At 39.8% G+C, this 27195-nt stretch overlaps 1 protein-coding gene across 2 annotated transcripts in view; it reads right to left on the minus strand.

The window, feature by feature from the left end:
• The window catches only part of tpk1 (thiamin pyrophosphokinase 1), a 67811-nt gene that overhangs the window by 1957 nt on the left and 38659 nt on the right, over positions 1-27195 (minus strand). For both annotated transcript variants that reach the window (XM_079575833.1, XM_079575834.1), the window contains exons 7-8: positions 25285-25431; positions 19922-20030 (exon numbers count right to left, since the gene is read on the minus strand). In XM_079575833.1, the coding sequence (XP_079431959.1) occupies positions 19922-20030; positions 25285-25431 (256 nt within the window). The remainder of the gene's footprint in view (positions 1-19921; positions 20031-25284; positions 25432-27195) is intronic.

A 27195-nucleotide genomic window follows, 5' to 3' on the forward strand; every position in this document is an offset into this window, starting at 1 on the left:
CGACATGGCGATCCCCCTCATATCTGATACAAGTCATCAATTCCCTTGTACTTTATTAAACATATCAGTAAAAAATACTCCTGAATCCTGCATAAAACTAGGCACCAAGGCAACCGTGACCAATATTTGCAAAGGATACATTAACACTTCTCAAACAGTGTGATTCTTTCCGACACTTCGTAAATTTTGCCTGGCATTTTAATCTGTGAGATAAAAAGTCAATAAAACGCATGTATGATTGTATAATTTAGACCAATTTGTTCTTGCTGCATCACATTTAGTAGCAATAAAGATGCTAATTACACACAAAAATTGGTTTGGAAACTCTGCACCCTCATGTTTCACAGAATATTTCACACTATTACATCAATCCAACAACACTCAATGAAAATAATAGTTGCGCGCGGCTTTAATACGAGAAAGTAGAATGAGATTTGCATATTCACATTTTATGAATATGCAATAACTGTATGGATTTGGTATTCAAAAGGTGAAGACAAAGGAACAAAGGCGAGTGAGAACAAACCTTATCATTTCTCCACAGGCAACAGCGAGAACATGAAACAAGGACAAAAAAAAGTCTGTATTTCTTCAAAGACGGCCAAACAAGCATAGTATTAGAGCAGCTTGACACGGTCTGCAGAGAAAATAGGCCTCATGTGAAGTGTACTTAATAACAGGGGTGAGGCAATATCCACTATGTTGTTCGGCTATGGAGATGGGGACTGGCTGTTTTAAATTGCTGGCTTACAGATCCTGCTTTCAGTCAGTTGAGCTCATGTTGCTCACATAGCACCAACACATGGCAGTGATTCATCCCCAGGTAAAAAGAAGCAATTTATATGACTTCATGTCAGTCTTTAAGGAGAATATAGTGGGTGAGCTACTTTCAAGCTTTGACTTTCTCCATGTTTGAGGTAGTTTGGGGTGAACGGTGGGAGTGGTTGGTGGTGGTCTGGGTGTCCAATGATTGGTGCCTTTACATTTCTGTCAGTCTACCGCAAGGGCAGCTGTAGCCACATACTGTATGTACGGTAGCCCTACTTATGTAGCCAAAAAATAATTCAAAAATCCTCCTTTGTGACGCGCTTTGGGTGACTTGAGTCAGGGAAAAAGTGCTACATAAATTAAATTACAATCCTCTCTCTACTTTCTAAATTGATTAAAGGAACAGGCCACTGTTTGTCCATATTGAGATGTGTTCTTACCTGAGCTTAGACGAGTTGATGTGTAACTGTCTGGTCCCCGTTTGGAGCTATAGGAATATACTCGGGGAGGCCAAATGCTAACAACATCTTTGGTCGTTGTGCGTGACTGAGCGCACGCACAAAGACCAGACAGGTACGCATCAACTCGTCTAAGCTCAGGTAAGAACATATCTCAGTATGGAAAAAAACGGTGGCCTGTTCTTTTAAATCTGAAACTTTCAACATAAAGCATATATCTGGTTAATCGAAGTCAAACAAAGTTCAACAAGAAAGTACCTATAGAGTCTATTGGTACTTTCAGTAAAAGTCATTAGTGTTGATGTGCAGTTAGAAGACACAAGAGCCATATCTTTTTTTGGTATGGCTGCAGAAACAGGTCTACATTCTCAGAGTGCTGTGTCTATTAGCAAAACTATACGGTATGTATACTATACATATGCCATACGTATAAAGGTTGTGTTAAGAAGTTGTTATTTGGGCAATGATAGAAGTTCAAAGTTGCACAGACTCTTGAAGTGTGTGGTTAGATGGGATAGAAAGACTGACCTTTTCACGCGTCAGAGCTATAAAATATTACTTCAAGTTTGATGATGTTAAAGGGCAGTTTAAAACCGATATGGATGTGATAAAGATGAAATATGCAGCTTTTCATTTCGAGGAAATGTCAGCTTGTATTTGCAGCACAAACCTTGCCAGTAAACTAAAGGCTATGGAGAGAATTCTAATTCATGATTGTAATTTGAAGATCTAACCATTAGTATAAAAAAAAGAAAAGAAAAAAAAGAAAGAAAGAAAACCAAAATGAACAGGTGGAATTGTAATGATAAAAAGTCTCCACTAGGGGAACCACAGCACCATGATATAAGCATGCCTGAGGATGCTCAACACTGAAGACACTCCATTTACTAACGCACATTACCCCAGCCTGCCCCCCTCCTCTCTCTCACACACACACACGCACACACGCACACACACACACACACACACACGCACACACACACACACGCACGCACACACATTAGGACACACAACGTGGGTTCAAACTCTTTACCAGGCACAAAGGGCTTCAGATGGCTTCATTAGTAATCCCCTCCTCAAAGCTGATACCGATCAATAACGACCCCCCAGCGCTGAGGGGGACCGAAATGCGTGTCGCACCCTCCAGTGATAACAATGGAGATGTTTGCTGCCTGTAATTGCATTTTCAGAGCCACAGCCCAGAGGTTCCCGTCAGCTTTAAGTAGAGCGTATTTACACAACAAATTACCCAAGAGATATGGCAGCGGTGGAGGAGAGAAGAGAGGAGACTAGTGGACAGGTAGAGAGGGGAATTATGGGTATCCAGGGTCATTTTCAAAAGGGAAGAGGGGCACTGCTGCGCTGCTATATTTGCTTCTCAATGGGTTTTTGTAAACACTTTCTCCAAGGGCATGTTGTGGCATTCAAGGAGCGCTCTTAAGCATAAACCGCAATGGTGCAAATGTGAAGTATTTCCAAATGGAGAGGCAGCACCTGTTTGGAGCTTTTGTATTATATATTGTCATACACAAGTGTTTAATGGTCGTTTTACCATTTTGAGACACAGGCCAAAGATGCGATCTTAATAGAAAAAGATCAGTTTTAACATTCATTGTGATGTATACAAGTTTTCAAAAACATGCCAAGAGAACTTACAACTTTTGAGAGTTTTGAGAATTAGCATTAAATCATTAGCATTCACCTTAAGACAGTTTCATTAGTGCCCATTTCAAATAAATGAACAAATCCTATACCCTTTTGAGACAGGACCGTAATATTTTTCCTCATTGCCTTCCTACTAAACCTGCCTATAAACTTTACCCCCTTCAGTTCATATTGTTTGTTATATAATTCATTGCATACTAACTACAGTTAAGCTACAGGTGGTCATAAGTCTCTTTTTGAGCCAGTTCCCAGCTCCTGAAATGTAGATGTTTTGCACCTGATCTTAACCTACGCCAACTGCACACAAAGTAAAGTCCAAAAGAAAGAGTAGTATCTAAGCAGCCATGTAAAATCTGAACTTATTAATAAATGAATTTCAATGGGAAGATACTCTATTCCAGTCTAGACTGCAAACTACTCCATTGCGCTTATATGTGTAAGAGACGGCCTAAATCTTACAAGTTCCACAATGTACGGCAGGTCCAGTAAATATTCACACCCCTCTCTATACTCCTACGTTATTATGATATTATGTTGAAAACGGAAATAACTATACAGAAATAACAGGTTTGAGAATCTGTACCTTCCTGTATCATGGATAATGAACAGAATTCACCACAGACCTAAACTTTACTGACTGTTCAAAAACATCACCTACAATGGAAAGAATCAGCAGTTGTTGTATTGGGTCTGAATACTTATCCTTTTCCCCCTAAACATTTACTTTTCTATTTTTATTGTACTGTTGTGTTCTCTAACAATAGAAAATATCTTTACTTGATTATAGTATCATACTTACTTTGCGTGATATAATTATTAAAAAGGTCTGAAACTTTCTGAACCCACTGTATAATAGCAGTGTTATGTTTCGAAAGCATCACTTCTGAATCATATTACACAATAGCCTTGGTTGTTGTGGGCACTTGAGCGAGTTACAAGGAAGTGCATGGTACAAGTGCTTCTATTTACCTGTAATAAATAAAACTGGAGTGGCTCTAAAGTGCTGTAGATGCGGACTCTGAATATTATTCCCAAGTGACTGCACTACAGCGGTGTCCTTCCTCGTCCCCCCCTGACATTCTCCCTATATTTAAGGCTATTTATTGGCCGTGACATCAGCCAAGGCGCGCTGTAGCCACGTTAGCACCATCTGCTGTGCAATGATAGCTGCCTCCATTAAACGTTTATGACGCTGTAAGGTTTGGCAAAGAGCGAAGACAAACATGGAGCAAACTTAAGTTGACCTTCAGAGTAACAACTTGTGACAGTAGAGTTAGATTCATTCTGAAAGCACAAGACAGCATTAATGACGTTCTTGCAAAAAAGGTGAAGGGAAAAAGTGAGACAGTACTGCACAATTATGATTGTAGTGCACATTTAAACATATTTAGAAGCATTAACATTTGACAGAGGACGGATTTATGTCTTGCTAAACTAATGCATTTAAGAACTTAGGGGTAGAGGTCTAAACTTTTAGCAGGCTTTTTGCCCCCATGGATATCTAGCTTGCTATATTGTCAGCTAGACTTTCTCAAATTTATAAAAAGACTAGAGGCATGGTAACGCAGTGGTTAGCGCGCTCACAAATTTGGTCCCTCGAGCAGTAGAGAATTGATTGTCCTTGTGCGGAAATTCACCCACAGTGAGTAAAAACATACAAAAAGACAACATTCTCCGCAAAAAAAATCAAACATTGACAACATGTAAAGAACAGGCTTGAGCTCAAATCACGGCCACCCATCAACCTCAAAGGTCTAAATTATGTAGAAATCACTGCGGTCACACTGCTCCTGACAAGTTTCCCCAAGGCACTGAAAGATGGGTCAAATGCAGAAGACAAATTAAGTACTCTTGTCTTATCTGCCTGAAATCAGATGAAAGTGATGGGTGGATTAACCAATCAGTGACACACATGGTTCATCATTATCAAAACAAACATTTAATTCTCCTTCCTTCTCTTTCCTTCTCCTTTTTCCTCTTCTCCTTCTTCTCCTCCCTTCTTCTCCTCTTCCTTCCTCTCCTCCTTCTCCTTCTTCTTCTCCTTCTCCTCCTTTCTTCTTCCATCTCCTTCCTTCTCCTCCTCCTTCTTCTCCTTCTTACACTGCGTTCCAAATTATTATACAAATGACATATTTCTAAGATTTTCTAAATTGTCAACTCAAATGAGAGTCAGCATAATTTTCAAGTCTTTACCTGGTAGAGGATCATTTAAATGTGGTGGAAAAAAATTCCTAGTGATAAGTATTTTTTTCAAAAATAAATATAGTAAAAACCTCAAAATCCACTGTTCCAAATTATTATGCAACTCATCGTTTCAATACATTTTAAAGCTTGTAATGAACTGAAAATGGTCATTTGTTGAATTTGTAGCATTAGGAGATCATATTTACTGAAATCAAAAGCTATTTCAATCAAAAAAGTATTAACAGGTCAAGTTATATTTGACCATAGATGCCCTTGTGTGACAGCAGCTTCAAAATTCTTAAATCCATTAAACTTGTGAGTTTTTGTAGAGTTTCTGCTTGGATTTCTTTGCAGGATGTCAGAATAGTCTCCCTGAGCTGCCGTTTGGATGAAAACTGCCTCCCACCCTCATAGAAGTTTTTTTTGTTGAGGCTCCAAAGGTTCTCAATAGGGTTGAGGTCAGGGGAGGATGGGGTCCACATCATGAGTTTCTCTCCTTTTATGCCCATAGCAGCCAGTGATGCAGAGGTATTCTTTACAGCAGGACATGGTGCGTTGTCATGCATGAAGAGGATCTTGTTATACATATTGTTTACATATTTTTCAAAGGTCATTTTCACACCTTCAGGGATCCAAAAGGGCCTAAAGGGGCCGACCAGCTCTCTCCCTTATGATTTTGGTCCAAAACATGACTCCGCCACCTCCTTGTTGACGTCGCAGCCTTGTTGGGACATTGTGGCCATTCACCAACCATTGACTCCATTGATCTGACCATCCAGGGCTACACGGCAGTCATCAGTGAACAAGACTGTTTGAAAATGAGTCCTCATGTATTTCTGAGCCCGTTGCAGCCGTTTCTGTTCATGAACATTCAATGAACAGTTTAGGGGAGGCCCGGATAGAAGGTTTATGCACAACTGCAGCCTCTGGAGGGTCCTACACCTTGATGTTCGGGAGACTCCAGAGGCACCAGCAGCTTCAAATACCTGTATGCTGCTTTGTAGCATCTGTTCTCTTAATCTGATGTGTTTGTCTGGCAGAAACCGTCCATATTGTGCCTTTATCTGCACAAACCGGAGTGTGTCTGAATCATCCACAAATCTCTTATCAGTATGAGGATTACGCTTAATCTTTCATGAAATATCAAAGGTTTTCATACCTAGACCAAGGCATTCAACTATTTCATGCTTTTCATCAGCAGAAAGCCCCTTTTTCTTTACCATATTGCTTGAAAATGATGATCTGCATAATAAAGTGGAAGACCCTTTTTCAGTAGTTTTTCCCTTAACTGGGCTTAACCTGAAAACTAATCATCCTATTAATCTCTGACATTAATCTCTGAGATTAATGTCAGTGATTCATAGAGCCCCAATACACGATACCATCCATGAGTTTCATAATTATTCTTTTTTTTTTTACCTTTTTGACACAAAAATCCAATTTGCATAATAATTTGGAACGCAGTGTAGACTGAGTCCAGACCTATTCACCACAACTGCTGCTAAAATCCTGCACTGTCACCCAGAAAGCACTATCTTCACAGTCATGCACGAGCTTCAAATAGAGACTGCAGTAACGCGTAAGACCTGAAGTGGCAGTAGCGAGTAAAACAAATGACAACTCCATCTAGTCCCTTTAAAGAAACGTGAATACAATCAAACAGAGAACTGAAAGGTTGAACATGCTGGTATTGCGTATCGTGATATTTTCAGCAGCAATATGTCGCTCTTTGAAGCTTGTCATTGTGACAGCCCCAGGCGTTTATATAAAAAGACCTGTTGAGATGGCCTCACTGTGGATCATTCCTAATCCATATTTAAGCCAGAACAAGTGAAAACCCGATACCCTCCTATTGGGCTCTGGGGTAGTAGTAGCAGGGTTCACACCAGGCTGCTCTTCATCCCCTCTCTGCCCTCAGCGTCCACAGACCCATAAATAAAACCATAAAACAGCAGCTTTTCCCTCCTGCCGCCACACTGCACCACCACAGAATACATTCACTTTTTATTGCCCCGGCTATAGGGCCTTGGTAAGTGAGAGGAGAGCGTGAGAGGCGGGGTTGGAGGGAGCAAGGACATATAAGAAAGGTTGGCATTATGTAGAAGAGGTGGGATGACGGGAAAAACGAGAAGTAGGAACTGCCCCTGTATCAATAAGACAAATTATGCAGGAGTGGGGGCAGGAATACTTGAAGGAAAGAGGAAAAAAATGTGAAAGGTTACGTGTGATTTGCATCAGAAAAACTCAAGGACTGTGCGGTTCGGTAGAGATGTCTTCCTCTGGTAGGGACAGCTCGCTGACCCAACATTGTCTGACACATAAATCTGTTAGAATGCTAGATAAAATGCATATAGCTGTGCCCTCCATTTGAAAAACATCCAAGTATTGCTTCCTGAATACTGAAATCCGCAAAAGATTGCTGCAGGCTTAAGCGGCGCCGCACTTAAAAGGCACTTCTGACAACATATTAAGAGATTTATTGCTTGTGAATTCATATCAAAATGTTTTTCCCCCCGCTATTTCGACATCTACAAAATAAGATCCAAAAACTGAACCTCTCTCTGGTTAATCAGGCTCCAATCCAGGCGCCTCACTTAAAACTTCAATAGAGACCGTCCTTGCTGATTTTTGTCAATAGCATTTTCTCTTGTCGGAAAAAATATGGCAGACAAAGTATTGCGTTTTACATTTTTACAAACAGTAGCTTTATACAAATTGATTCCGATTTTTAAAAATATTCCAGTGCCACTATATAACTGGCATGAAGTCTATTTATTTAGACAGTAACTGACTGTAGTTGAGAAAAGTTGAACTTGAACACTGCAGTGTTTCTCAAACAGTGGTACAGGTATCACTTGTGCAGTTTAGTTTTTATTTCTTACAATCAAACATATTGATGCAATAGTCCTGCATATTACTTCATGTAGCACAAAGTGCTTTACAGATTTAAAAAACATTCTCTCACACCCACCTCCTCCCACAAATACAAACGCATTGTCGCATTCACATTCGTCCCAGAGACACACCACACAAGCATACCGCACACACTCAAGGTAAAACAATGGACGCAATACAGTTTGGTCTTGGTGGTACTTTGAGTGCCCGATATTTCGTGACTTGGTACGGGCCGGAAAAATCACGATTATTAAAATGATTATTTGTTGTTTTCGTTGGAAAAAAAAATCTTTATTTTAGTTATCTATTTACTGATATAGAAATTTAAAAAAGCTAAATACTTGGACAAATAAAAAATTACAAATCAATGATTTATGGCACACCTGTCCCCTGCTGACCAGCCCTCACACCTGCCCGATGAAACAGAGCCGCGTGGCCCGATGACGTCATCAAACAGTTTTAATGTTTTGATATCAGACAGGAAGTATTTTCCAACAGCATGTGAAATGTGAAGGGAACAAAATAATCTAGCGGCATTACAATGTTGCGAATTTGCTTTGAGCTGCGTTAGTGTAATTTGCTAGAGCGAAGAGTTATTGACTCTTCTGCTGTAACCAGCGACTGGGCAAAGGTTATCGAGGCTTCTAAGCTTCTATTCTCCTTTCACCACAGGTGAGCACTTATCAGTGGTGTGGTTATCACAAGAGCTACTTATTAATATTGTTACATTTTTTTACTGCTGACAAATACAAAAGTTCATCAGGCAGTGCTGGTAGTTCAATGGATTAGATGCGCTCCTTTAAACAAGGGACTTTCTGCACTTCAGATGGACTAGCAGGAGGCATCCTTAAGAATCTTTCTTCTCGATTATGCAATTTTTGTAATCGTTTAGTGTAATAATAGAAATCGTAATTGAATTCTGATAAATTGCACAGCTCCTATGATACAGAATATTACACTGTTTGAAAAGGATGTTGAGTAATGACTAAATAATTACATCCTTTGTGATTTACCAATAGCAACAATTCAAATTGCGAATGAGATCCGATTGTGATTAAATTGCAGCAGATTGTTGGATTTATTTGTTCATTTGGTGATTATTATTATACAAACAGCTATAGCAGTGGTTGGTTGGGATTGCAGGCTCAGAGTAACAAAAGTAGATGTAGAAAGAAGCAGAAAAATATGTGCATGTAATTCGTATCCATAATGAGTATGGAGTATATCCAAATAACAAATACTGAACATAGGTATAGACTTCATCATAGTTATTCTCCAGCTCTAAAAGACTGAATACAAACTTGTGCTCATGTCGTCAGTTCCAGCGCTGCCCACAGACACATCTACATTTTTCCAAACCAACTGAGTTTATGTTTCTCCCCTTTCAGACAGACACTTTCATATTCGGGATGTAGCATAAAAAGCATGTATTGCAGCTCTTATTAGCAGCGGCTCATTTGCATGTGCCGTGTTTGTGGAAGGCTTACGCTTCATAAACACCATGCTCTCATTATCAGCGAGGGCAAGCTTCGTAATCTTGCCCAAAGTTTACTTTTAATTAAGATTTCTCAATTGCTCAGGCTCTCTCAGAGACTGCGCCGCCGTAACCCATCTGCGCTCACGTGTTTGTCTGCACCTGTGCGTGTCAGAAATGTGAAATGTGTGAGTGCTTTCTCTGCTTTGATTGGCTGCTGTATTTAGAGGTGTGTTTACCGGGTGATTTTTCATGAATATTTACAAGGCCCTTCTGTTAGGACCATGGTTCTTAGGGTTTGTTTGTATACCAAATATGTGCATCCTATTTACAGTGCTTCAGAAAGTATTCATACCGTTCCCTTTACTCCTTTGTTATCAAGTCCAAGTCTGATATTGAAAATGTTCAGTTTATTTGTACTCGGGCTTATAGAGGTCAGGCCTTTCTGCACCATTGGCAATGAATAGAATTTACCGAGGACCGAAGCATTTTTGAAGGTTCAAAAACAGCACATGTGTGGTTGAGAGCATCGGAATGAGTCTGCAGAGGATATTGTTGTGTATGGTCTGAATGCTAACAGCATGTCACTATGAAGTTTCAGTCAAATTATTTTTTCTTTTTCTACAATAGTAGAAAATAATAACTTTAGAATCAGATTTCAACAAAATGTAAGCTATTGCTGTTCAATTGTCAGCAGATCTTTTGCTGCCAGTATTTCAAATTCTGGGGAGAACTTTTTTTTTTTATCATCAAAGTGGACCCCCTGCCGTGTCTCTATTAAATATTTCTTTAGTGACTTCTTGTAGAGTTAATATTGTGAAAGCACTTCCAGGATACAGATAATGCTCAATGCACAGCACAAAATCTTTCTTCCAATGATATATGACTGACCGTATTCAATCAAAATGTAACTTGAGTCAACTCAACGAGCCTTCAAACCAACAGCGGCAACAACACAATCGTCACAACACAGGTAATCCTGGGATTTCTACCCGTATGTCAAATGCCAGATTATGAAATTGTATCCATGGATTTTGCATGATCTCCCACAAGTGTCACATGCCGTCTTTATGTCAGTCGTAGAAAGTGCTAGTTAGCGAGGCCATAATAAGCCCCGTGACAACTACTAATTCGATCAGGCTTTGTGTCAGCTGAAGTAGAAACTGAAGAAACAAAGTCGAGTGCAAAAACTAGTAACAATGCAGCGATACCCATACAAAACACAAACCAAAAATACATTCATTTTAAAGGGGGTGACACGCTATTCAAATCTGTTGTTTATTATAATCCACGGTAAGCAGCGAAAACCATGATGCAGCAACTTTTTAATGCGCACAATCACACTGGCATGCACCAAAAGCCATAACTCCTGCCGTGTTGCTGCAGCATGAAAGCTTTTTTTAATATTAAGCTGTCAGGTAAAAGGGGTCTGAGTCACAGAGAAATGACTAAGGAGATTTTCCATGCACATCTAATCCAAACACTACGTCTGCTGCGCGGCACTTTAGGTCCTCTCACACACAGATGGAGAAGTGAGGACACAGTGACCTTATAACCACGGCGAATGGCATTTTGGGGAGTAAAGTTTGAGGTGAAAATGAAAAATGGGGATTTGTCGGGCGCTCAACCTGCTGTTTTACAACACAAAGGTGATAATAGACGGTCATGAAGAGTAAAGAGAAGATTGAAATGTTCATTCACGCTGCCACCACTAGGCTGTAATCGAAGCAATAGGCTGTTCTTCATCTGACATTACTACTTTCAGGGCAGATAATGGTCAGGGACAGGTAAGAAGTGAAAGATTTAGTTAGAAGACGGCCTCTCAGGAGCAGTTGGTGGCCCGTATATTAAGACACATTTACCAACGAAATGGGATGGTAACATGTCCTTTACATTTGACCTATTCTTCAGTGCCATTGGGGAAACTACAGAGCAGCACCCAGAGAACTAGATCTAGAGCAAAGTTTGTCCATAGCTAACAAGGAGCTTTTAGCCAACCGTTAAAGCTTTAAAGGGATATTTCAGCATTTTTTACATTGGATAACTAGGAAATGAGGCCCTGAGTGATGTTGATTTCTCGAGGTATATATCTTTTAATTCATACAGTCCTTATTTGAAGAGTTTAGTGGTGCAAGGCTAGTGCTAGGCTAGCGCATGTCTATGGTAACTAGTAGCCTGCATTAAAAACCTCTTCAAAATCATCGGGTAGGCCTCCAAACGTTGCCATATCTCATTTGTAGAAAGCTCCTTAGTGAATTCCACGTGTAGTAATACCGGCCGCAGGTAAACAAACTATTGTAGATCCGGTAACCTAGCAGATCACTCCGCCGCTGCGTAGCTTACAACCAGGAGGCTGATGCTGCTCAAATAGAATTTCTTGTAAATGCAAAATGGTTAAACACAGACATTTATATCAGTAGTCTGGTGTTATAAGTGATTCGCCTCAGGTGCACAGTGCTTGGGTCAGACAGTTTTTAATGCAGGCTACTAGTAGACATGCGCTAGCCTAGCACTAGCCTAGCACCACTAAAGAAATCAACAACACTCTGGATAACTAGGAAATGAGGCTTATGTCAAAAATCCTGAAATATCCCTTTAAGTTGTCGGGGGAATCCAGGACATCCACCCAGACACAGTATAGAAAGGTCACATGGGGTCCAAGATTTAAATGTAAACATGTATGTTTTAGGTCTGTATGTGCTCACACAGTTAGAGAAAAAAGTTTATAAGAATCGTATAACAATATGAAGCAGAACTGCAGTCGCTTTCAAACCACACAGACTTATTCATAAAGTGCGTTCAAAAACTGTTGGGCTTCTCCCATAAATGAAAGCATCCTCAAATCCTTTTGAAGACTGCCAGGGATGGCTTTATCACAAATTTAGTTGTCCAGCTACTATGAAAAAAAAGTCTTTTTTTCACTCCACAATGTCCTTCACCATGAAAGCAAAGAAATGTGGAATTAAATTAAAAGTTATTGCAAGTAGCACGTTTTCAAACAGGTTGAGGCTGCAAAGATGTTTATTCATATCCATTTAAAGAGGTGTAGGGTCTTAAAACAACACACTGACCTGATGTATTCACCATCTGTGCAAAGAAAAGGTACAATATAGGTGGCGCTGCGTTCAATTGAACAAAACAAAACAAAATGTATTAATTTAATTACATAAATCAAAGGGGGTGTTATGCAAAATCAACATTTTAGAGCTTTTACCATGTTACAAAGTTGCTTTCTCATCAAAAACATGCCGGGAGCTGTGCTTCAAGCTGCTAGCACATCTTTTAGTAATCTTTGGATATTCACTATTCTTTGCACTGTGGCAACAGCTCTCAAAAGGTTTCTCCTGACGTCCTACGTATCCAGGAAAGGCTTTCCTCACCTCTCTATCTCTAGCTAAGCTTAATCCTCTCATTGCAAAGTGAAAACACTCGCCATCGCTTCACTACTTTTTATGCATTTTATGGTAAACATATTACTTATCATAATTACTTACTGTATCGCAATACGTATCGGATCGGCCCCTGAGTATCGTGATAAGTATCGGATCGTGACACAAGTGGACCGTCCAAGCCCTAATTTATACAGTATCCCCTTATGTAATAAAAAAATAAAATGGGGTTTCTTTAGTTTCAATTCCTGGCGCTTGTGGTGAGGAATTGTTATTGTCAAGAACACTGTTTCAAATGGAGATAAGCTATTAAGTAAGTAAGAGCTATATATGTCACAAAATTGTGTTCAGGTGTTGGTCCTGAGCCGCTGTGACTGAGCCGTGCCACCACTGTGGGCCAACCTGACCAGCATGTTATTGGAGGTAGGGGTAACCCGTAGCACCCGGAAGAAACCTAGCTGGCTGCCTTCAGTGCTCCTCTGAAACGGTGCAGCGCCTCTTGGGTTTGTCCCCTGTTTTCAGAGCATGGTGTCCTGCACTGGTCAGCTCCTTCACATATAAAATATAATATTCAGGAAATATGAAACTGAGATCTTAGACTGGATTGGCGTCTTGGTTTAAGACATTTATAACCAAACATGCAAAAATGATAAAAATCTATGCAATGAATCCGCACATAAACATAGACACATAAGCCTTGATATGATTGCAGTGCAGCTGTAAGCCTTTCCATAGGTTTCAGAGGGCTATTGTTTCTTTTTGTGATTGGAGAGATTCAATAACATGCCTTTATCCCAGATTATTTTAGACTGGTTATTTGCCGTGGGCGGTCCAATGCCACTTATTTTGCGCAAGGGCAACGGGACACACAGCAGCAGTAGCCCTGAAATAAGAGAGTGAGAACAGAGAGAATAGAGGTGAGGACTGCTTTAGTCAAATAAATTGGCAGCGTTTTTTACAATGTTACTTCAGGCAACACCAATCAACAATCAGAGTCCAGCCAACTGCGTCCGCTGGGTCTGTGCGCCAGGGCACGGCCAATCAGCGGTGCAAAGAACGCGGCCCGGCTTTGCATAATGGAGCATATCAGCAGCACAGTTTGCTCTTGGGGATATATGGGAGAAAACGGCCACAGAAAAAATGCAAGAATCTGTGATTTACTGCCGCATTTTGCAATCAATTTTGGATTACCCTTCCACTTAAATCATCTCGACAAACTAAGTGGGATTTCAATATGAAGTGCCAAGTAGAACTTTGCGTGTAAACCTTAATTTTTGCATTGTTGTACTTAAAATTTATCACAAAATCTGCACTGGTTTAGTAGAAGAAGAAGTAAAAGTAGTCCTATTGGAAAGTAAAGGAAATATTTTGTCGATATTGTTTTGGTTTGGTTTTGTTTTGTTGTGAAAAGACAAAATAGTCATGCATTTTTAAATAGTTTGCCATTACTGATAATACTCCAGTGAAAACAGTATCTCGCTCAAAATGCTGTCCCTTTATCGGTGGCTTGGTCTAATGATGTTTAAGCACAGTGCCAAGGGGGCAATACAGACATGTAGCTTTTTCAAGGGAAATGATTTTGTGGGGGAATATCACCCAAAGGAACGATTAAAATGCAAGGCACAGTGAAGCAGTATAGAGTTTTTATAACAAGCACGGACAAAATGTTCTCGTACACTGTCCAGAAGGAAGTGCATCATGACGGAAACTCAAGATGAAATTTAAAACACTGTTTGAAGTGTTTTTATTATCTGTATCTGATGATAATGTTGAAGATTTTTCTTATTTATGGGATTTTGGCGTGAAGGCTTATTAGATGTATGTGAAATGGAGAGAAAAAAAGGGAACATAAATCTTTATTTTTTATTTTTCCATCAATACTTAGTTGTTTTAAGTCGTCCTACTTGAGTATTTTTTAGAAGCAACTTAGACACTGGGATTTCTGCCTATAAAGACACATGCTCACTGCTACATTGTACTTATTCCACTGCAGCGTGTTCATTATTTAGTAGAACAGAGCTCTGGTTCAGTGTCATTACCGCACTGCAGTCCTTTATTAGACGCACAACTCCTCAAATACTCCCTTGAGCCACTGGCATCTCCATCTTCTCTGGAACATTGTGAATGTACTCACACACCAACAGTACAGGACAACCACGTTTGACCTGCTGCTCTGATTTTTTTGGGGGGGGGAATAATGTCTGATTAAAAGTTGTAAAGCTGCTGTTTCCTTGGCGACAGCACAGTGGCCAGTTTGACAGGTAGTGACCACAAACTCCTGAACTAAATGATACAGGCCTTGAGATTCCAACAATTAAGTGAGCAAATGGAAGACGGTGATGGCAAATGAAATCATTTCTGTATGGCTTTAATTGCTAAGAGATGGCCAATAAAGCCGCAAAAAAAATATTAAAAATGTATATTAAGTGATTATAATAACAAACCAGACATAATGAAGCCTAAAAGATTTGCTGAAACATTTATGCAACATTATCTTATTACCGTACAAATCACTTCCACTGAGTTCAAATTCTCTGGCGTAAGCTACAACAACATTCATTTATAAAAGAGTTATTAAAATGCACTAGTTTGTTCTGGGGTCCTTAGCTCATCCACTGTTCATATTACACAGTAAACAACATGAATCACTTACCGCAGGAGTTTAAACATGATCTAAGCGAGCAGTGTCCCCTCAGGCTGACTCAAGACAGCAGTGGCTAAAATAATATATTATTCATCACAAAGTCTTCTGAACACAAGAGAAAGGGGGTATATTTCTTTAGATGTTTAAAGAGTTTGAGTGTCTTGCTGAAAATGGCACAGACATGATTTGGAATTGAGGAAAAAAAAAAGGAAGCACGTTCTCCGCAGCTGCAGGCTAATGGTATAAGGGCACGAGAGGTTAGCAAACAGGCGGCTGCATCTTAAGACTGTGGTTATGAAACTCAAACTTAAAAAAAAAAAAAGTTTATTGGCCATGTATCAATGTAGTAACAGTGCCGTTGCTATGGTACTGAAAAAGATGAAGGTACTACTAATAGCAAAAAGTAATCATTTCAGCACCCAGTAGTTTTGTGGATACTAGGTTTGATGTGCGATGGGTGGACAGCATTCAAGAAAGTTAGTTGGTTATTCCAGCCCAAGTAAATAACAAAAACTAAGTTTTTGTTATTTATTTACTTTCTTCCGCTCAAAGAAACAGTCTTTCATCAAATGTATGAACATTATTATTCTTTTTATTGTTCTATAGATTAGTTATTCTCAAACTATGTACATCAAGTACAACCAGAACATAACAGCGACTATGACAAACTATACCAGCTCAAAAATGAATTAAACTGGAACGCAACCAGGTCTAAATTAAGATTTAAGCAAGTTCTGAAACAGAACACAATAAACAATCATTGACACAACATTTGTTTGCATACAGACAAACTACCAGTGCCTTCTGGCTTATTTATTGAAAAGAAAACATCTGTGTATCATTTAGCTTTGAGAGAAATAGATGGATATTTCGTCTCATATAATTCCTAACAAGAGAAGTCAGAACCGGTCCATCTGATTGCTCCACGAGTGGCGGATGTTAAATTAGATTTTATCAGACGTGCGAGCACAGTGTCCAATGAATTATTTACCACGTCTGAAGTTCTACTAACAACATCATCAAAGCAGCTTGTTTTTGGGACAGTTTGTTGTTTTTGGTTATTTATTTTAACTGTGCTAGTTTTCCGTTTCCTTAATAAAGCTGCTTTTTAGCTTTGAAACATAAAACGCAGTCGGTCTAGATGACAAACTTGGCAGCTTCAAACAGCCGCCTGCAGGCTAATTTGAAGAAGTTTTCAAGTGAAAGCAGCAGTGGAACTTCAAAATAAAGAAAACACTTGGTTACTGCAACTGCTACTTCTACCACTAACCTGAAATCACTAACCTAATACTTAGCCTGCCAAGGTAATTTATTTTCCAAAAGCAGAAGAGTAAAAGTCATAAGTTCTCATCATAAAAGTAGAGATCCTCAAAAACTGCTTTGTGTTGTCGTGTTATGTAAATTCACTTTGTTCCTGACTACCTCTGTTCATTGAATATAAAACACTGACTGACCATCAGCGAACAAAACTCTAACGAACTGGAATTGTCCCAAGTGCTGCAACACCAAGACTAAGAGACAGACTGTAAACAGAGGGCATTGACTCTGTCCCCACAGCTGCCCGCTTGTTCGTGGTTCAACCCAAAAACTTGATATGCCAAAATTGTTAGTCCCTCATTCTGGTCCCTGTTCTCAAGCCCACAGGGAAATCATTGCCTCGAGCCTCCTACATATGCATGCGATTAATTATGTGTCTTGTTATCACGGCCTAATCTGCATAGGACTTTCATAAAAAAATCCCTCTTATTGCAATTCAGGAGAGCCGGCTCACAGGTGCGCTGAGTAAATATACAACAGGCTGGAGCTCATCAAAACAGGAGCTACACAAGAGAGTTTGGCGCACGCACACGCCTGCTCTGAGACACGCATATAGATATGTTCAAACAAGGGCAGAACAAGTGTGCTCACTCGAGTGTATAGGAGACACGAAGAGTGGACACCCACCAAGAGGCAGTAACATTATGCACCCTGGCTGACAGAAGGTCCAGGCTTCCCCTCATACGGGTGCCACTGCGGACCAAGCCAACTCATTAAGTACACAGCTGGTCATCAGGCTGGGAGCAGGGCAGCGCTGCGGGGGGCGAAGATAGGAATACACACATTGTTCAAGTTTCAAAGAAGAAAGTGTGATGTTAATACGCAGAAAGTCTGGTGAGAAGTGGGTGATTCTGTCGTCAATCAGGAACATTTACTTTTTGAAGAAATTGTACTTGATGACAATTTGACCAAACCTTCTCTGTGATAGAAAACCCCTCACTGAGAGATTACACACATTTCTACTTGAGTAATATTTTTTACTCTTACTTGAGCAAAAAATGTGTGACAAAGTCTCTCAGTAATCCAGGTATCGTAGTTTTGATTTTCATTTATCGCTGACTGGACTGGTTGATAGAGTATGTTTCAGAGAAGATTCAGTTTCAAGCAGAAGTTCCCAGGATCACACCCAACACTTGCTCTTTGATTCCTTTAAGTAAAGTTATTTTAGTGGCCATAATGGTACGAAAAGTTTTCTCTTCCCAAATGCATCAACTGCAGTGTTGGCGGTAGCGTATTACAAAAGTAACAAGTTACAAATTTAGATTACTTTTTCAGTAACTAAGGAATGTAACATATTACTTACACAAAATACCGGAATGTATTAGTCATTATAATTGAAGTAAGTCAAGTTACAAGTGCATTTAAATGTATGAACGAAAAAAGGCAAACTCCCCCCAAATAACGGACACACACCGGTGTATAAGATCTGCAGTTGTGTGTAGCGTCGTCAACACAAAACAAAACAGAGAATGGGGGAAAGAGAAGGCAATGAAGGAAGGTAAGAAAAGGAAGAAACTCCAAAGTAACTCAAAGTAACTCAGAAGTAACTCAAAGTAGTGTAACTCAGCTACATTTCTGAAACAGTAATATGTAATACAAACATATACATTTTTTATAGATGTAACTACTAATACAGAATGCATTACAGTTTTAAAGTAACTTGCCCAACACGGATCACTGAGCTGTCACTGTAATCCCTGTCACCGATGTTTCCTCTTCCACTTATATTGTTTGTGAGTGGGACAACCAGACAAGAATGGCGCCGGTGGTTTTGGACACACGGTTTGCTCGGACACAGACATTTAACGACCATAAATTAGTCCTTGTCAAACTCGTTAAAACCCTTACTCTTTTTACTTCTTCTTTCTCATCAACTTTGAGGATCAATAGTTCAATTGCTGCCGAATAAATCCCAAACCCCGACAGGTTCCATGATGAACAGACCTGTTTACAAGCAAGATGTAATGTTGTGCCTCCAAAATATACCTTTATGAGACCAAAAAAGGGCCAGCAGGGGAATTGCAAAGTGAAAACATCCACCAGGCAGGAAGGGAGCCGTTTTCAAGTCTTGTTCTTAAATTTTCTCTGTGATAGAAGTTGAGAAGTCTCCAAACCTTTGCTAAACATCAAAGACATGTTTTTGCTCAAATGAAATGTTTATCCAAAGCCCTAAGGGATGCATCTGCATATCAGTAAATAACCCAAGACATATCAAGATGAACTGGACGGCTTGATTTAACAGGATTTTGCATCAGTATGTGACTGGATGGATGGATCTACAGTATAAGAAATAGTCAATCTGAGTTTTTGGCATGAAGCTAGGAATAATCAGAAATAAAACTACAAATGCATAATCTCCCTATCGTGAATCTAATATTATAGGGTGCCAGTGGCTTAGTTAATCTCCGCTTGTTTAGCTCTATAAGGAGAGAGAATGGCTCATAAGCACAAGTTTGTGAAAGCAATTCTGACCCTCATCTTCTTTGTTTTTCGACTGGGCACCCTGTGGGGTAAACATGAATCCTGATTTGTTAAATTTTTCCATTGTTTTCCCCCAAATTGGCTATTTTTTCCCCAGCCAGTTACTTCATTAAAGTGCAGTATGATAAAGCATTTTTTCCTTGTCACTTACCATTTTAATATTTGACAATAAAAAGACTGATTGTTTGCTATTATGGGGCCCCATGCCCCACCTGGTGCAACAGGTGCCTACATCCAGTGGCAAGAGGCCGTTGCTTAGGAAAAAAAGAGGTCAACTGAGGCGTGAGAAAGATAATTTACAGATGATCCAAACACCAGCACGTGTCCACCTCATGTCCTTTTGCTCTAGATTACATAGCCATTTGCAGTGTCTGTCCAGCCCATGTACAACCTACATACTGAAGCTGAAGGTTTCACAGAGCACCCCCTTGTCAGCGCCAAAGTCAAGTCTACAGCCTATGTTTAGAAACACAAAACAGAGCCCATGGTTTTCAGAAATAATGCTTTGTTTGTTTGTTTGTCTTTGATTTTGTTGCTGTGACGTGTCCCCCAGGGCCACCGTACGCCTGTGAACCGCACGTACCCTCACAATGTCATAGTTTCACATAGTGTATACTGTATGTATGTGTGAGCTGTTTGGACTCACCCAGGTTCCATTTGAGTCCCGTGGTGTTCGTTTGACAGGCCCCTCCGACAGGGATCAGGCTGCACCACTCGCCCTCCAGCCCAGTGTCCACCTCCAGTCTGTGGCTGCCCTAATGACACCAAAAACACAAACAAATGTGTGTGGGCAAATGCACCAAACCGCAAAAACAGACCTTACAATTGTTTCTTAAATTCAATGGAACTGCGGTGATATTATGTTTGAGTGAAATATCGTATTTATAACGGTATCACAATGTTAAGGACAGTTAGACCATTGCTTTTTGTTTCTCATACACTCTATTCATCCCCTGTACTGTTTATGCTATGGTGTTTTTATATTCGCAGCGCTGTCCACAAACTCAGCTTGTCCACCAAGAGACCAATACTCATTACATTAAATTATTGCTGTTGTCAAGCTGCCACCTCTATTCCCTGTGCAGCGGAGTTAAAGAGCACACCTCGCCATTTTGAATCATCCTCTATTTTTACACAATGCAAAAAGTCAAAGTACTTCTGTAGTGACATCCCGTTAAGAGAAGGAGCAGTGGCTGAGAGCGGTTCCCGCAGTATCAGCATCCGGCGTAAATAATGTATTTTAAGAGCGTATAAAGTAACTATTGATGCAGGAGAGTGTGTGTGTGTGTGTGTGTGGGGGGGGCAATTTTTTCGAGTGTCAAAAAGTCTCTTCCGCTGCGCCTGACGTACAAAGCAGATGTTGTGAAGAGCTCTACAGAGAAAATAAACATGAACACGTTTTCAAAATGTCGTGGCATCTCTTTGAAAAAGTGAGACTAGGGAGAAAAAAAACAGGTGCATCATGCAATAAAGGTACAAGGCAGAGTCAGACTCCACAGGCTGAATAAAAGATCCCTGCGCTCAATGCAGCCAGTTAATAAAGACCAGTACCGGCACATACAAAGGTCAAAACTGCTTCTAGGACTGGCTGAAATGACAAGAAATCAGCACAATGAGAGATGAGCAAGATGAGAAAAGTGTCTTGCTCAAGGACACGACTCATTCAAATCTTGGATGTATGTATCTGTTGAAAGGATCATTCTGAAGAAACACTTTCAGTCAAGTTTAGCTTTTTGAATGCTTATAGCAACTTCCAAAAACACTATGTCACTCTCTCTGTGGAAAGAATAAAAAGAAAATAGGTCATTTTATTAGAACAATTGTAGATTACATATTATTTGGCACACAGACAGGCTGGCTCCGCTGGGGGTCTTTAAAGCGTGACATCTTTTGAGCTGTGTGTCTTCGCCGGGCAGAGCTGCAGGGAGCGAATGTGGGGAAGAGGCAGAGGCCTTTGGAGTTTGTGGTGTTCAGGAAACATCCTGAGGTTGTTTTCTATACATAAACCAGGCGCGCCGAGTGAGGGAGCGTGCCACGGAGACAGAGCAAAGACAAACAGGGAAACAAAAGGAGGAGCGGGCCAAAGAAAACAATTAGGCAGAAGCTGAGCGGAGAGGAAACATGTCATACTTGAGAGAAGATTATCTTTTTTTTAATATACTTGAAATTTTAATAAATGTCAAATCAATGTCAGATTTTTCTTCTACAGTTTCAAAGACAATATTGATTTCCCATATAAGTACATTTTCAAAAATGGAATAATTGTCTATTTCAATACACATTTAAAGTGGAGCTAGTAGGGCAAAAACCTTCCCTTCAAAAGGCTGCTAGATCTAATCATCAGCCGCAAAGTGTGGAAGAATTTTAATAGACTTTCTAAACAGACCTAATGAGAGAACTATAGCTAGTCTCATTACATGCAAAGTGACACATTTCAAGCCTTTGCTTGTTATAATTTGGATGATTATGGCTTACAGTCCATTTTCAAAATATTCAAATTTTATAAGATTTTTAATTTGGGGTTTTTGCAACTTGTGAGCCATAATAATCAAAATGATAAAAAAATAAAGGATACATATCTCACTTTGCATGTAATGAGTATCATTCACAGTTTAAGTTGAATAACAGAAGTAAATGCACTTTTTTATGATATTCTAATTATATGACGATCACCTATATAAAAACATCAGACTCAAGTCTTCTGCCGGAGTCTGAGTGCCGAATAAGTAATAATCATCTCAATTTGTTTCTCATTGAGTCTCTCTAGCATGAAATAGCATTTTAGGAAACTCAATTCAGTACCTTTCTTTGGGTTTAAATATCGTCCTGTCCAGGAGATACTCCATCTAAGTCCCATAGTTATGCTGAATCATCAGAGCATAAGTAGCACTCTGTTGTATTTATTTGGTAAAAGTGGCCCATCAGGGGGAAAGGTTTGGGACCCCCGCAGCATCATCTCTTAGATCTGCCCCCAATATATCTTTAAGTAAATTGAAATAGTATGCACAAACCTGGCAATGAACTCTAAAGTTCTCCCTTCATGAAACTACTTGTTATGCAAATTCCACTCCAATTCCTTTCTGTGGCATCTCATTCACTCTTCACCTTAAATCACTTTGCGCCCCTGACATGTTTCAAACGGATATCAGGTAAACAAGCTCATAAAGCCTGCACATTTGCACCGTGATATATAGCGGTGGATTGGGCTGACGCAGCTCTGTGCATTGTCTGCCCCGCCGCAGAGGAGACGTGCACAGGTGTCTAGAGAGGCCGACACTAGCATTGTGAATCAGCAACGCAGAAGGCAATCATAAACAAAAAGATTAAGTCGGCTTGCGCTGTCTCTTGGTTTTTTATTTCGCTTCAAATTGAGTAAATTTAGCCTCACCTTGGGATGCCGACTGATTAAAACATCTCCTTGTTACGTAGGGATTGGAAGTAAACAACCCTACAGCAGCTAAGTCCCCGCCCATAACTTAATAAGAGATATGAGAATTATGCACCGCTTCAAGCCAGGTATAGACTCACAGTATTCCCAGATAGCATGGTAACACTTTGACACTTCATCTGGGACGCGCTGGTGCTAAAAACAAACAGTCACAACCCTGATTAAGTCGGGGACATGTCTCCTGTGTGACTGCAAAAGCTCATTTTCTAAAATAAGCAGGTTTAATGAAGCCGCTACAGGGATGTGATATAGTGTAATTGAATGTCACTTTTACTAAATGTTTCAGACACATCTTCATTTGGAAATATACAGGGCCAGCTTTGGGCACAGGGCAGGCACCTTAGGCACTACCTAAGGCTGTGGGGAGGACGCCGAATTGTGAAATCTTTTTTGTGAAAGCTCACACTTGCCTAGGGCACCAAAGCGAATAGAGCCATCCTGGAAATACAGTATAAAAAATTATAGCCTCCGAATGTCACTTGTACCACTTAGTTAGTTTAGTTTTAGTTGATAGATAGATAGGTAAGTAAGTAAGTAAGTAAGTAAGTAAGTAAGTAAGTAAGTAAGTAAGTAAGTAAGTAACTAAGTAAGTAACTAAGTAACTAACTAAGTACATACATAATATATATAAAAACATATAAAACAAAAACAATAAAAAGGCTTTAGGCTTTATTCATTTTAGTCTCATGGATGATTTAATTTAGGCTTCTGTGATTACTTTTTTTTTTTTTTTAGACATAGACATTGTCAGACATTAAACCCAGTTAACAGGTAGTTTAGTCCAATTTAGGTCTATTTTATACCATTTTAAGAGCCGGTTTAGTTCTGATTTGGTCCTAACTTGATCTTGATCTAGTCTGGGGGTACTCGAGCGATCAAAGATTTTATAAGGTGACACTTTGAGAGCCACTGTATTAGAACTATTTATATGTTTTTGTTGTATTAATTTGAATTACAATTTTGAAATACAGCTCCAGTATTTGTTGTTCATTACATAACATGTGCACATTGGTTTGACTGTATACAGAAAAGGTTGTCAACAGCTCAACTATTGAAAAATAGATGAAAAAAAAAAGCCAGCTTTTGCATTCTCCGTTCGTTATTATCTTTATTTTCCTGATGTTTATTGACTTACATTACTGTATCTAAAAATATAGCATTCCTCTGAATCAGTCTAGCACAGAGTATGTACCCGTCGCATCTTCCGATACGATCTTGAGGCTGCGCACGTAACAGAGCCGTAATTGCGCAGAATAGCCGAGGTGAGGGGATTTGGCAAAAGTTGTAAACACTTCAATTACACATGTAACTGGGACAAATAGCAGTGGGCCTCTGGAAGGACGCGCTCACCTTCATGTACTGGCGTGTGCCTACATCAGACACTCGTGAATTGGAGGCGCGCTGACAAACGAGCTTAATTTACCTGCACTCAAGTAAGATTAATTGGAGGTGTCGAGGTATGAAGCAGTAAATGATAAACACGCCGTCGGAATAATGACAAGACGTACAATAGATAGAGAGGCAAAGCGGTGCGAGTAGGGCTACATAGTTTGGGGCAATGAAATGGAAATTTAGGGATTAAAAAAAAAAAAAAAAGAATCGACTAGTCTGTGGTGCTGTATAATAGGGGTTTCCAAGCTGTTTTCAGGCTGCAACACTCACATGAACCAGTCACATAGCCCAGGGCCTCCACTGTAAAATAAATACTGCAATTTCAGACTACTTTGCCTATCTTCAATATTTTTTTTTCATCAGGGCATAATCTTGTATTCACGACACGCTTGTACATGGCCGGTCAAAACAGGGATGTACATATGAATTTATAAAGTCACGAAGCCACCTATTGCAGTTCAAGTTCAGGTTCAGTTTTTGGGGGGAGAACGTTGGACTGTTTATTTCTTCTTCTATGCCTGGGGGTAAAAATAATGGTTTACTCCAGAGCACCGTTTAGACACAATTGAGCCCTGCTTTATCATTCCATGTGCATTCTTGATCCTATTTTAGTTAGTTTACTCCCTGTTTTGTCCTGAGGTTCACGCTTGAGGAGAGGACTGAGAAAGAGAATAACTGCCGTCTTCTGAGTAATTGCTGCCTTTTTGATTGGGCCTGTATGAGTTATAGTATGTGATAATGATACCGCAGTTTAATCCAATCTCAGTTCTTGTATAAACTGTCACAGTAAGCGATTTGTCCCATAAACCTTCCACATAAACAACACAGGAAACGCTAAAGGAAGCAGATAGGGCGAGGGGTGCTGCTCTCTGCACTTGTAAGCGCAATCAAGTGAGGAATTAGGAAGTGGCCATTGCTGAGGCTTGCCAAAATTGGAAGCATCAAAAGGGATGCCAGCCCCTCTAAAACGCAAGGAGAAAAACAGAAACATGTGTGTGTGGTGTGAAAACAGCTACATCGCAGAAATACCACTGTAGCTTGGGGTATATACAGCAAATACATCAGTCCACTCCACTGTATCCTGGCTTTAAACATAAATCTAATCATAATTGCAATAGCTGTCCCACAATCCTTCAGCCCCAGACGGTGGAGGAGGTAACAGTACTCACTGGTCTGAGGAGGAGAGCCAGGCTGGTTTCTTGAATGATGAAGACGGGGAGAGCAGTCATGTTGAGGGCGTGGTGCAAAGTCTCTATAGAAGCCATGGTCTGGTCAAATCTTCCAGCTAAGCCGCCCAGAGTCACAATCGCATCGACCTATTTAAATAGATCACGTTATTAGGACACATTCATTGGATCGATAGGACAACCTCAATCTCCCAATGAATATATGCCATCCTTCTGTGTGACAAAAGCAGTAGATTAATATACAGTCAATCTTGGACCATTCCGCTTTACAGTTCAGCGAGATCCCTGGGTTCACTTACTTTTTCGTCCCTGCCTGTCCTGTGAATGTTTACATGTTATGGCCATTAAAAATATAATAACATGTAATTGTTTGGGTGGTATTAGTTTAAACGGACACTGTTTATTCATTCTTAAGATTGTGATGATGATCAGACCACATTTTAGGACGTATTTAGGCAGAAATGTGAGAAATTCCAAAGCGTTCCCATACATTTTCCTCCCACTGTATTCTTTTCGACTATCACTGTTTGGAGTCACCATAGCTAATTAGCTAAGCATGCATCAAATTGCATATTGGCTTTAGTGTTAGAAAATTATTATTCTTCTGGCAATTTTGGAGCTCACTGCCTTGTGACAATAAAAACCACACTAGCACACTTTAAAAGATATTGCATTTATATGATTTATCGCTGAGAAGATGCAACTTTCAAATATTTGCTCAGGTGTACTAACAAAATATTAATCTTTGACAGATAAAAGTTTTTAAAGCTAAGCATGTAACTGTTTGCTTTGGCAGAACAGTGGATACATAATAAAAGAAGATCAGAGAAAAGGAAACTGCAAAGAGGAAAATATTTGAAAAATGACTTATTCATCAACAAACTGAGCTAAGTGGATTACTTAAACTAATACCATTTCATGCGACTTCAGAGCCACCGTCAAAGCTGTTCTGCACTTTGAGGCGGCGGCAGTTTGGTTAAGCACATAGCATTCACAGCTCTCAGCACTTCTGTCCCGACACAGAGTGAGCTAACAGCGGAGGAGCAGCCCTGACAACATTAAAACCCTGTAGAGTCTGGAGGGCAGAGGGCCAGTCAAAGCGACCACATCACAGAGGCTTCAAAATGCCATCAATCACTCTCACCACGCTCGCGCTACACAAATGTAGACAGCATACGCATTAGCAAAAACAACATGGACTCGCTCAGGGACAGCCGAAATGTGCCTTGGCATTGTTTCGATGAGTGAGTGAACTTACAAGGGTTTAATGGGACAACAACAAAACAGTTGGACAATGTTGGAATGGTTACTAACTGTTGCAAGAGTTTGTAAACTGATGTTGACACAAAAGATTACAAAGGCAATGGCATTAAGAATTTAAATGAAAGTAGCAGAGCATTATGTCTACCTGCCCCGTTCACAGAGTTAGTTAATATAATGCTCGACATAACTGTAATCTGTGCAGATAAGACTTTTTGGGTTCAGGGGATTGAGCTACCCCTTGAATCATTGTTGCTCCCACTTTGGTTCGGATTCTTACAATCACAGATCTAGACTGGCCATTTTGTCTGATTAGTCATATTTAAAATGAAAGTAATGTAAAAAAAAATATATAAAAAAAAAGTTTAAAAGTCAAATGCAGAGATAATTTTGAACTCCTATAAACAAAGGTAAGTTAATCTGTCTTTGTTATATTTCCATTGATATATGTACATGAATATTAACCCTAAAACTCTTGTCTCTAATATGTGCAGTATTTCGGGTTCGGGTCATAGATACTTTGCTCCATAAAATACAAATGAGGGTTCCTGAAATATTGCATGTCCAACAATGAATAGACAACAAAAGGACATTGAAACAAAGATCAAGAAGATGATGACGATTGTTAGCTTA

Source organism: Gobius niger, assembly GCF_951799975.1.
Source record: "Gobius niger genome assembly, chromosome: 18".
In the NCBI taxonomy this organism is placed as follows: Eukaryota; Metazoa; Chordata; class Actinopteri; order Gobiiformes; family Gobiidae; genus Gobius; species Gobius niger.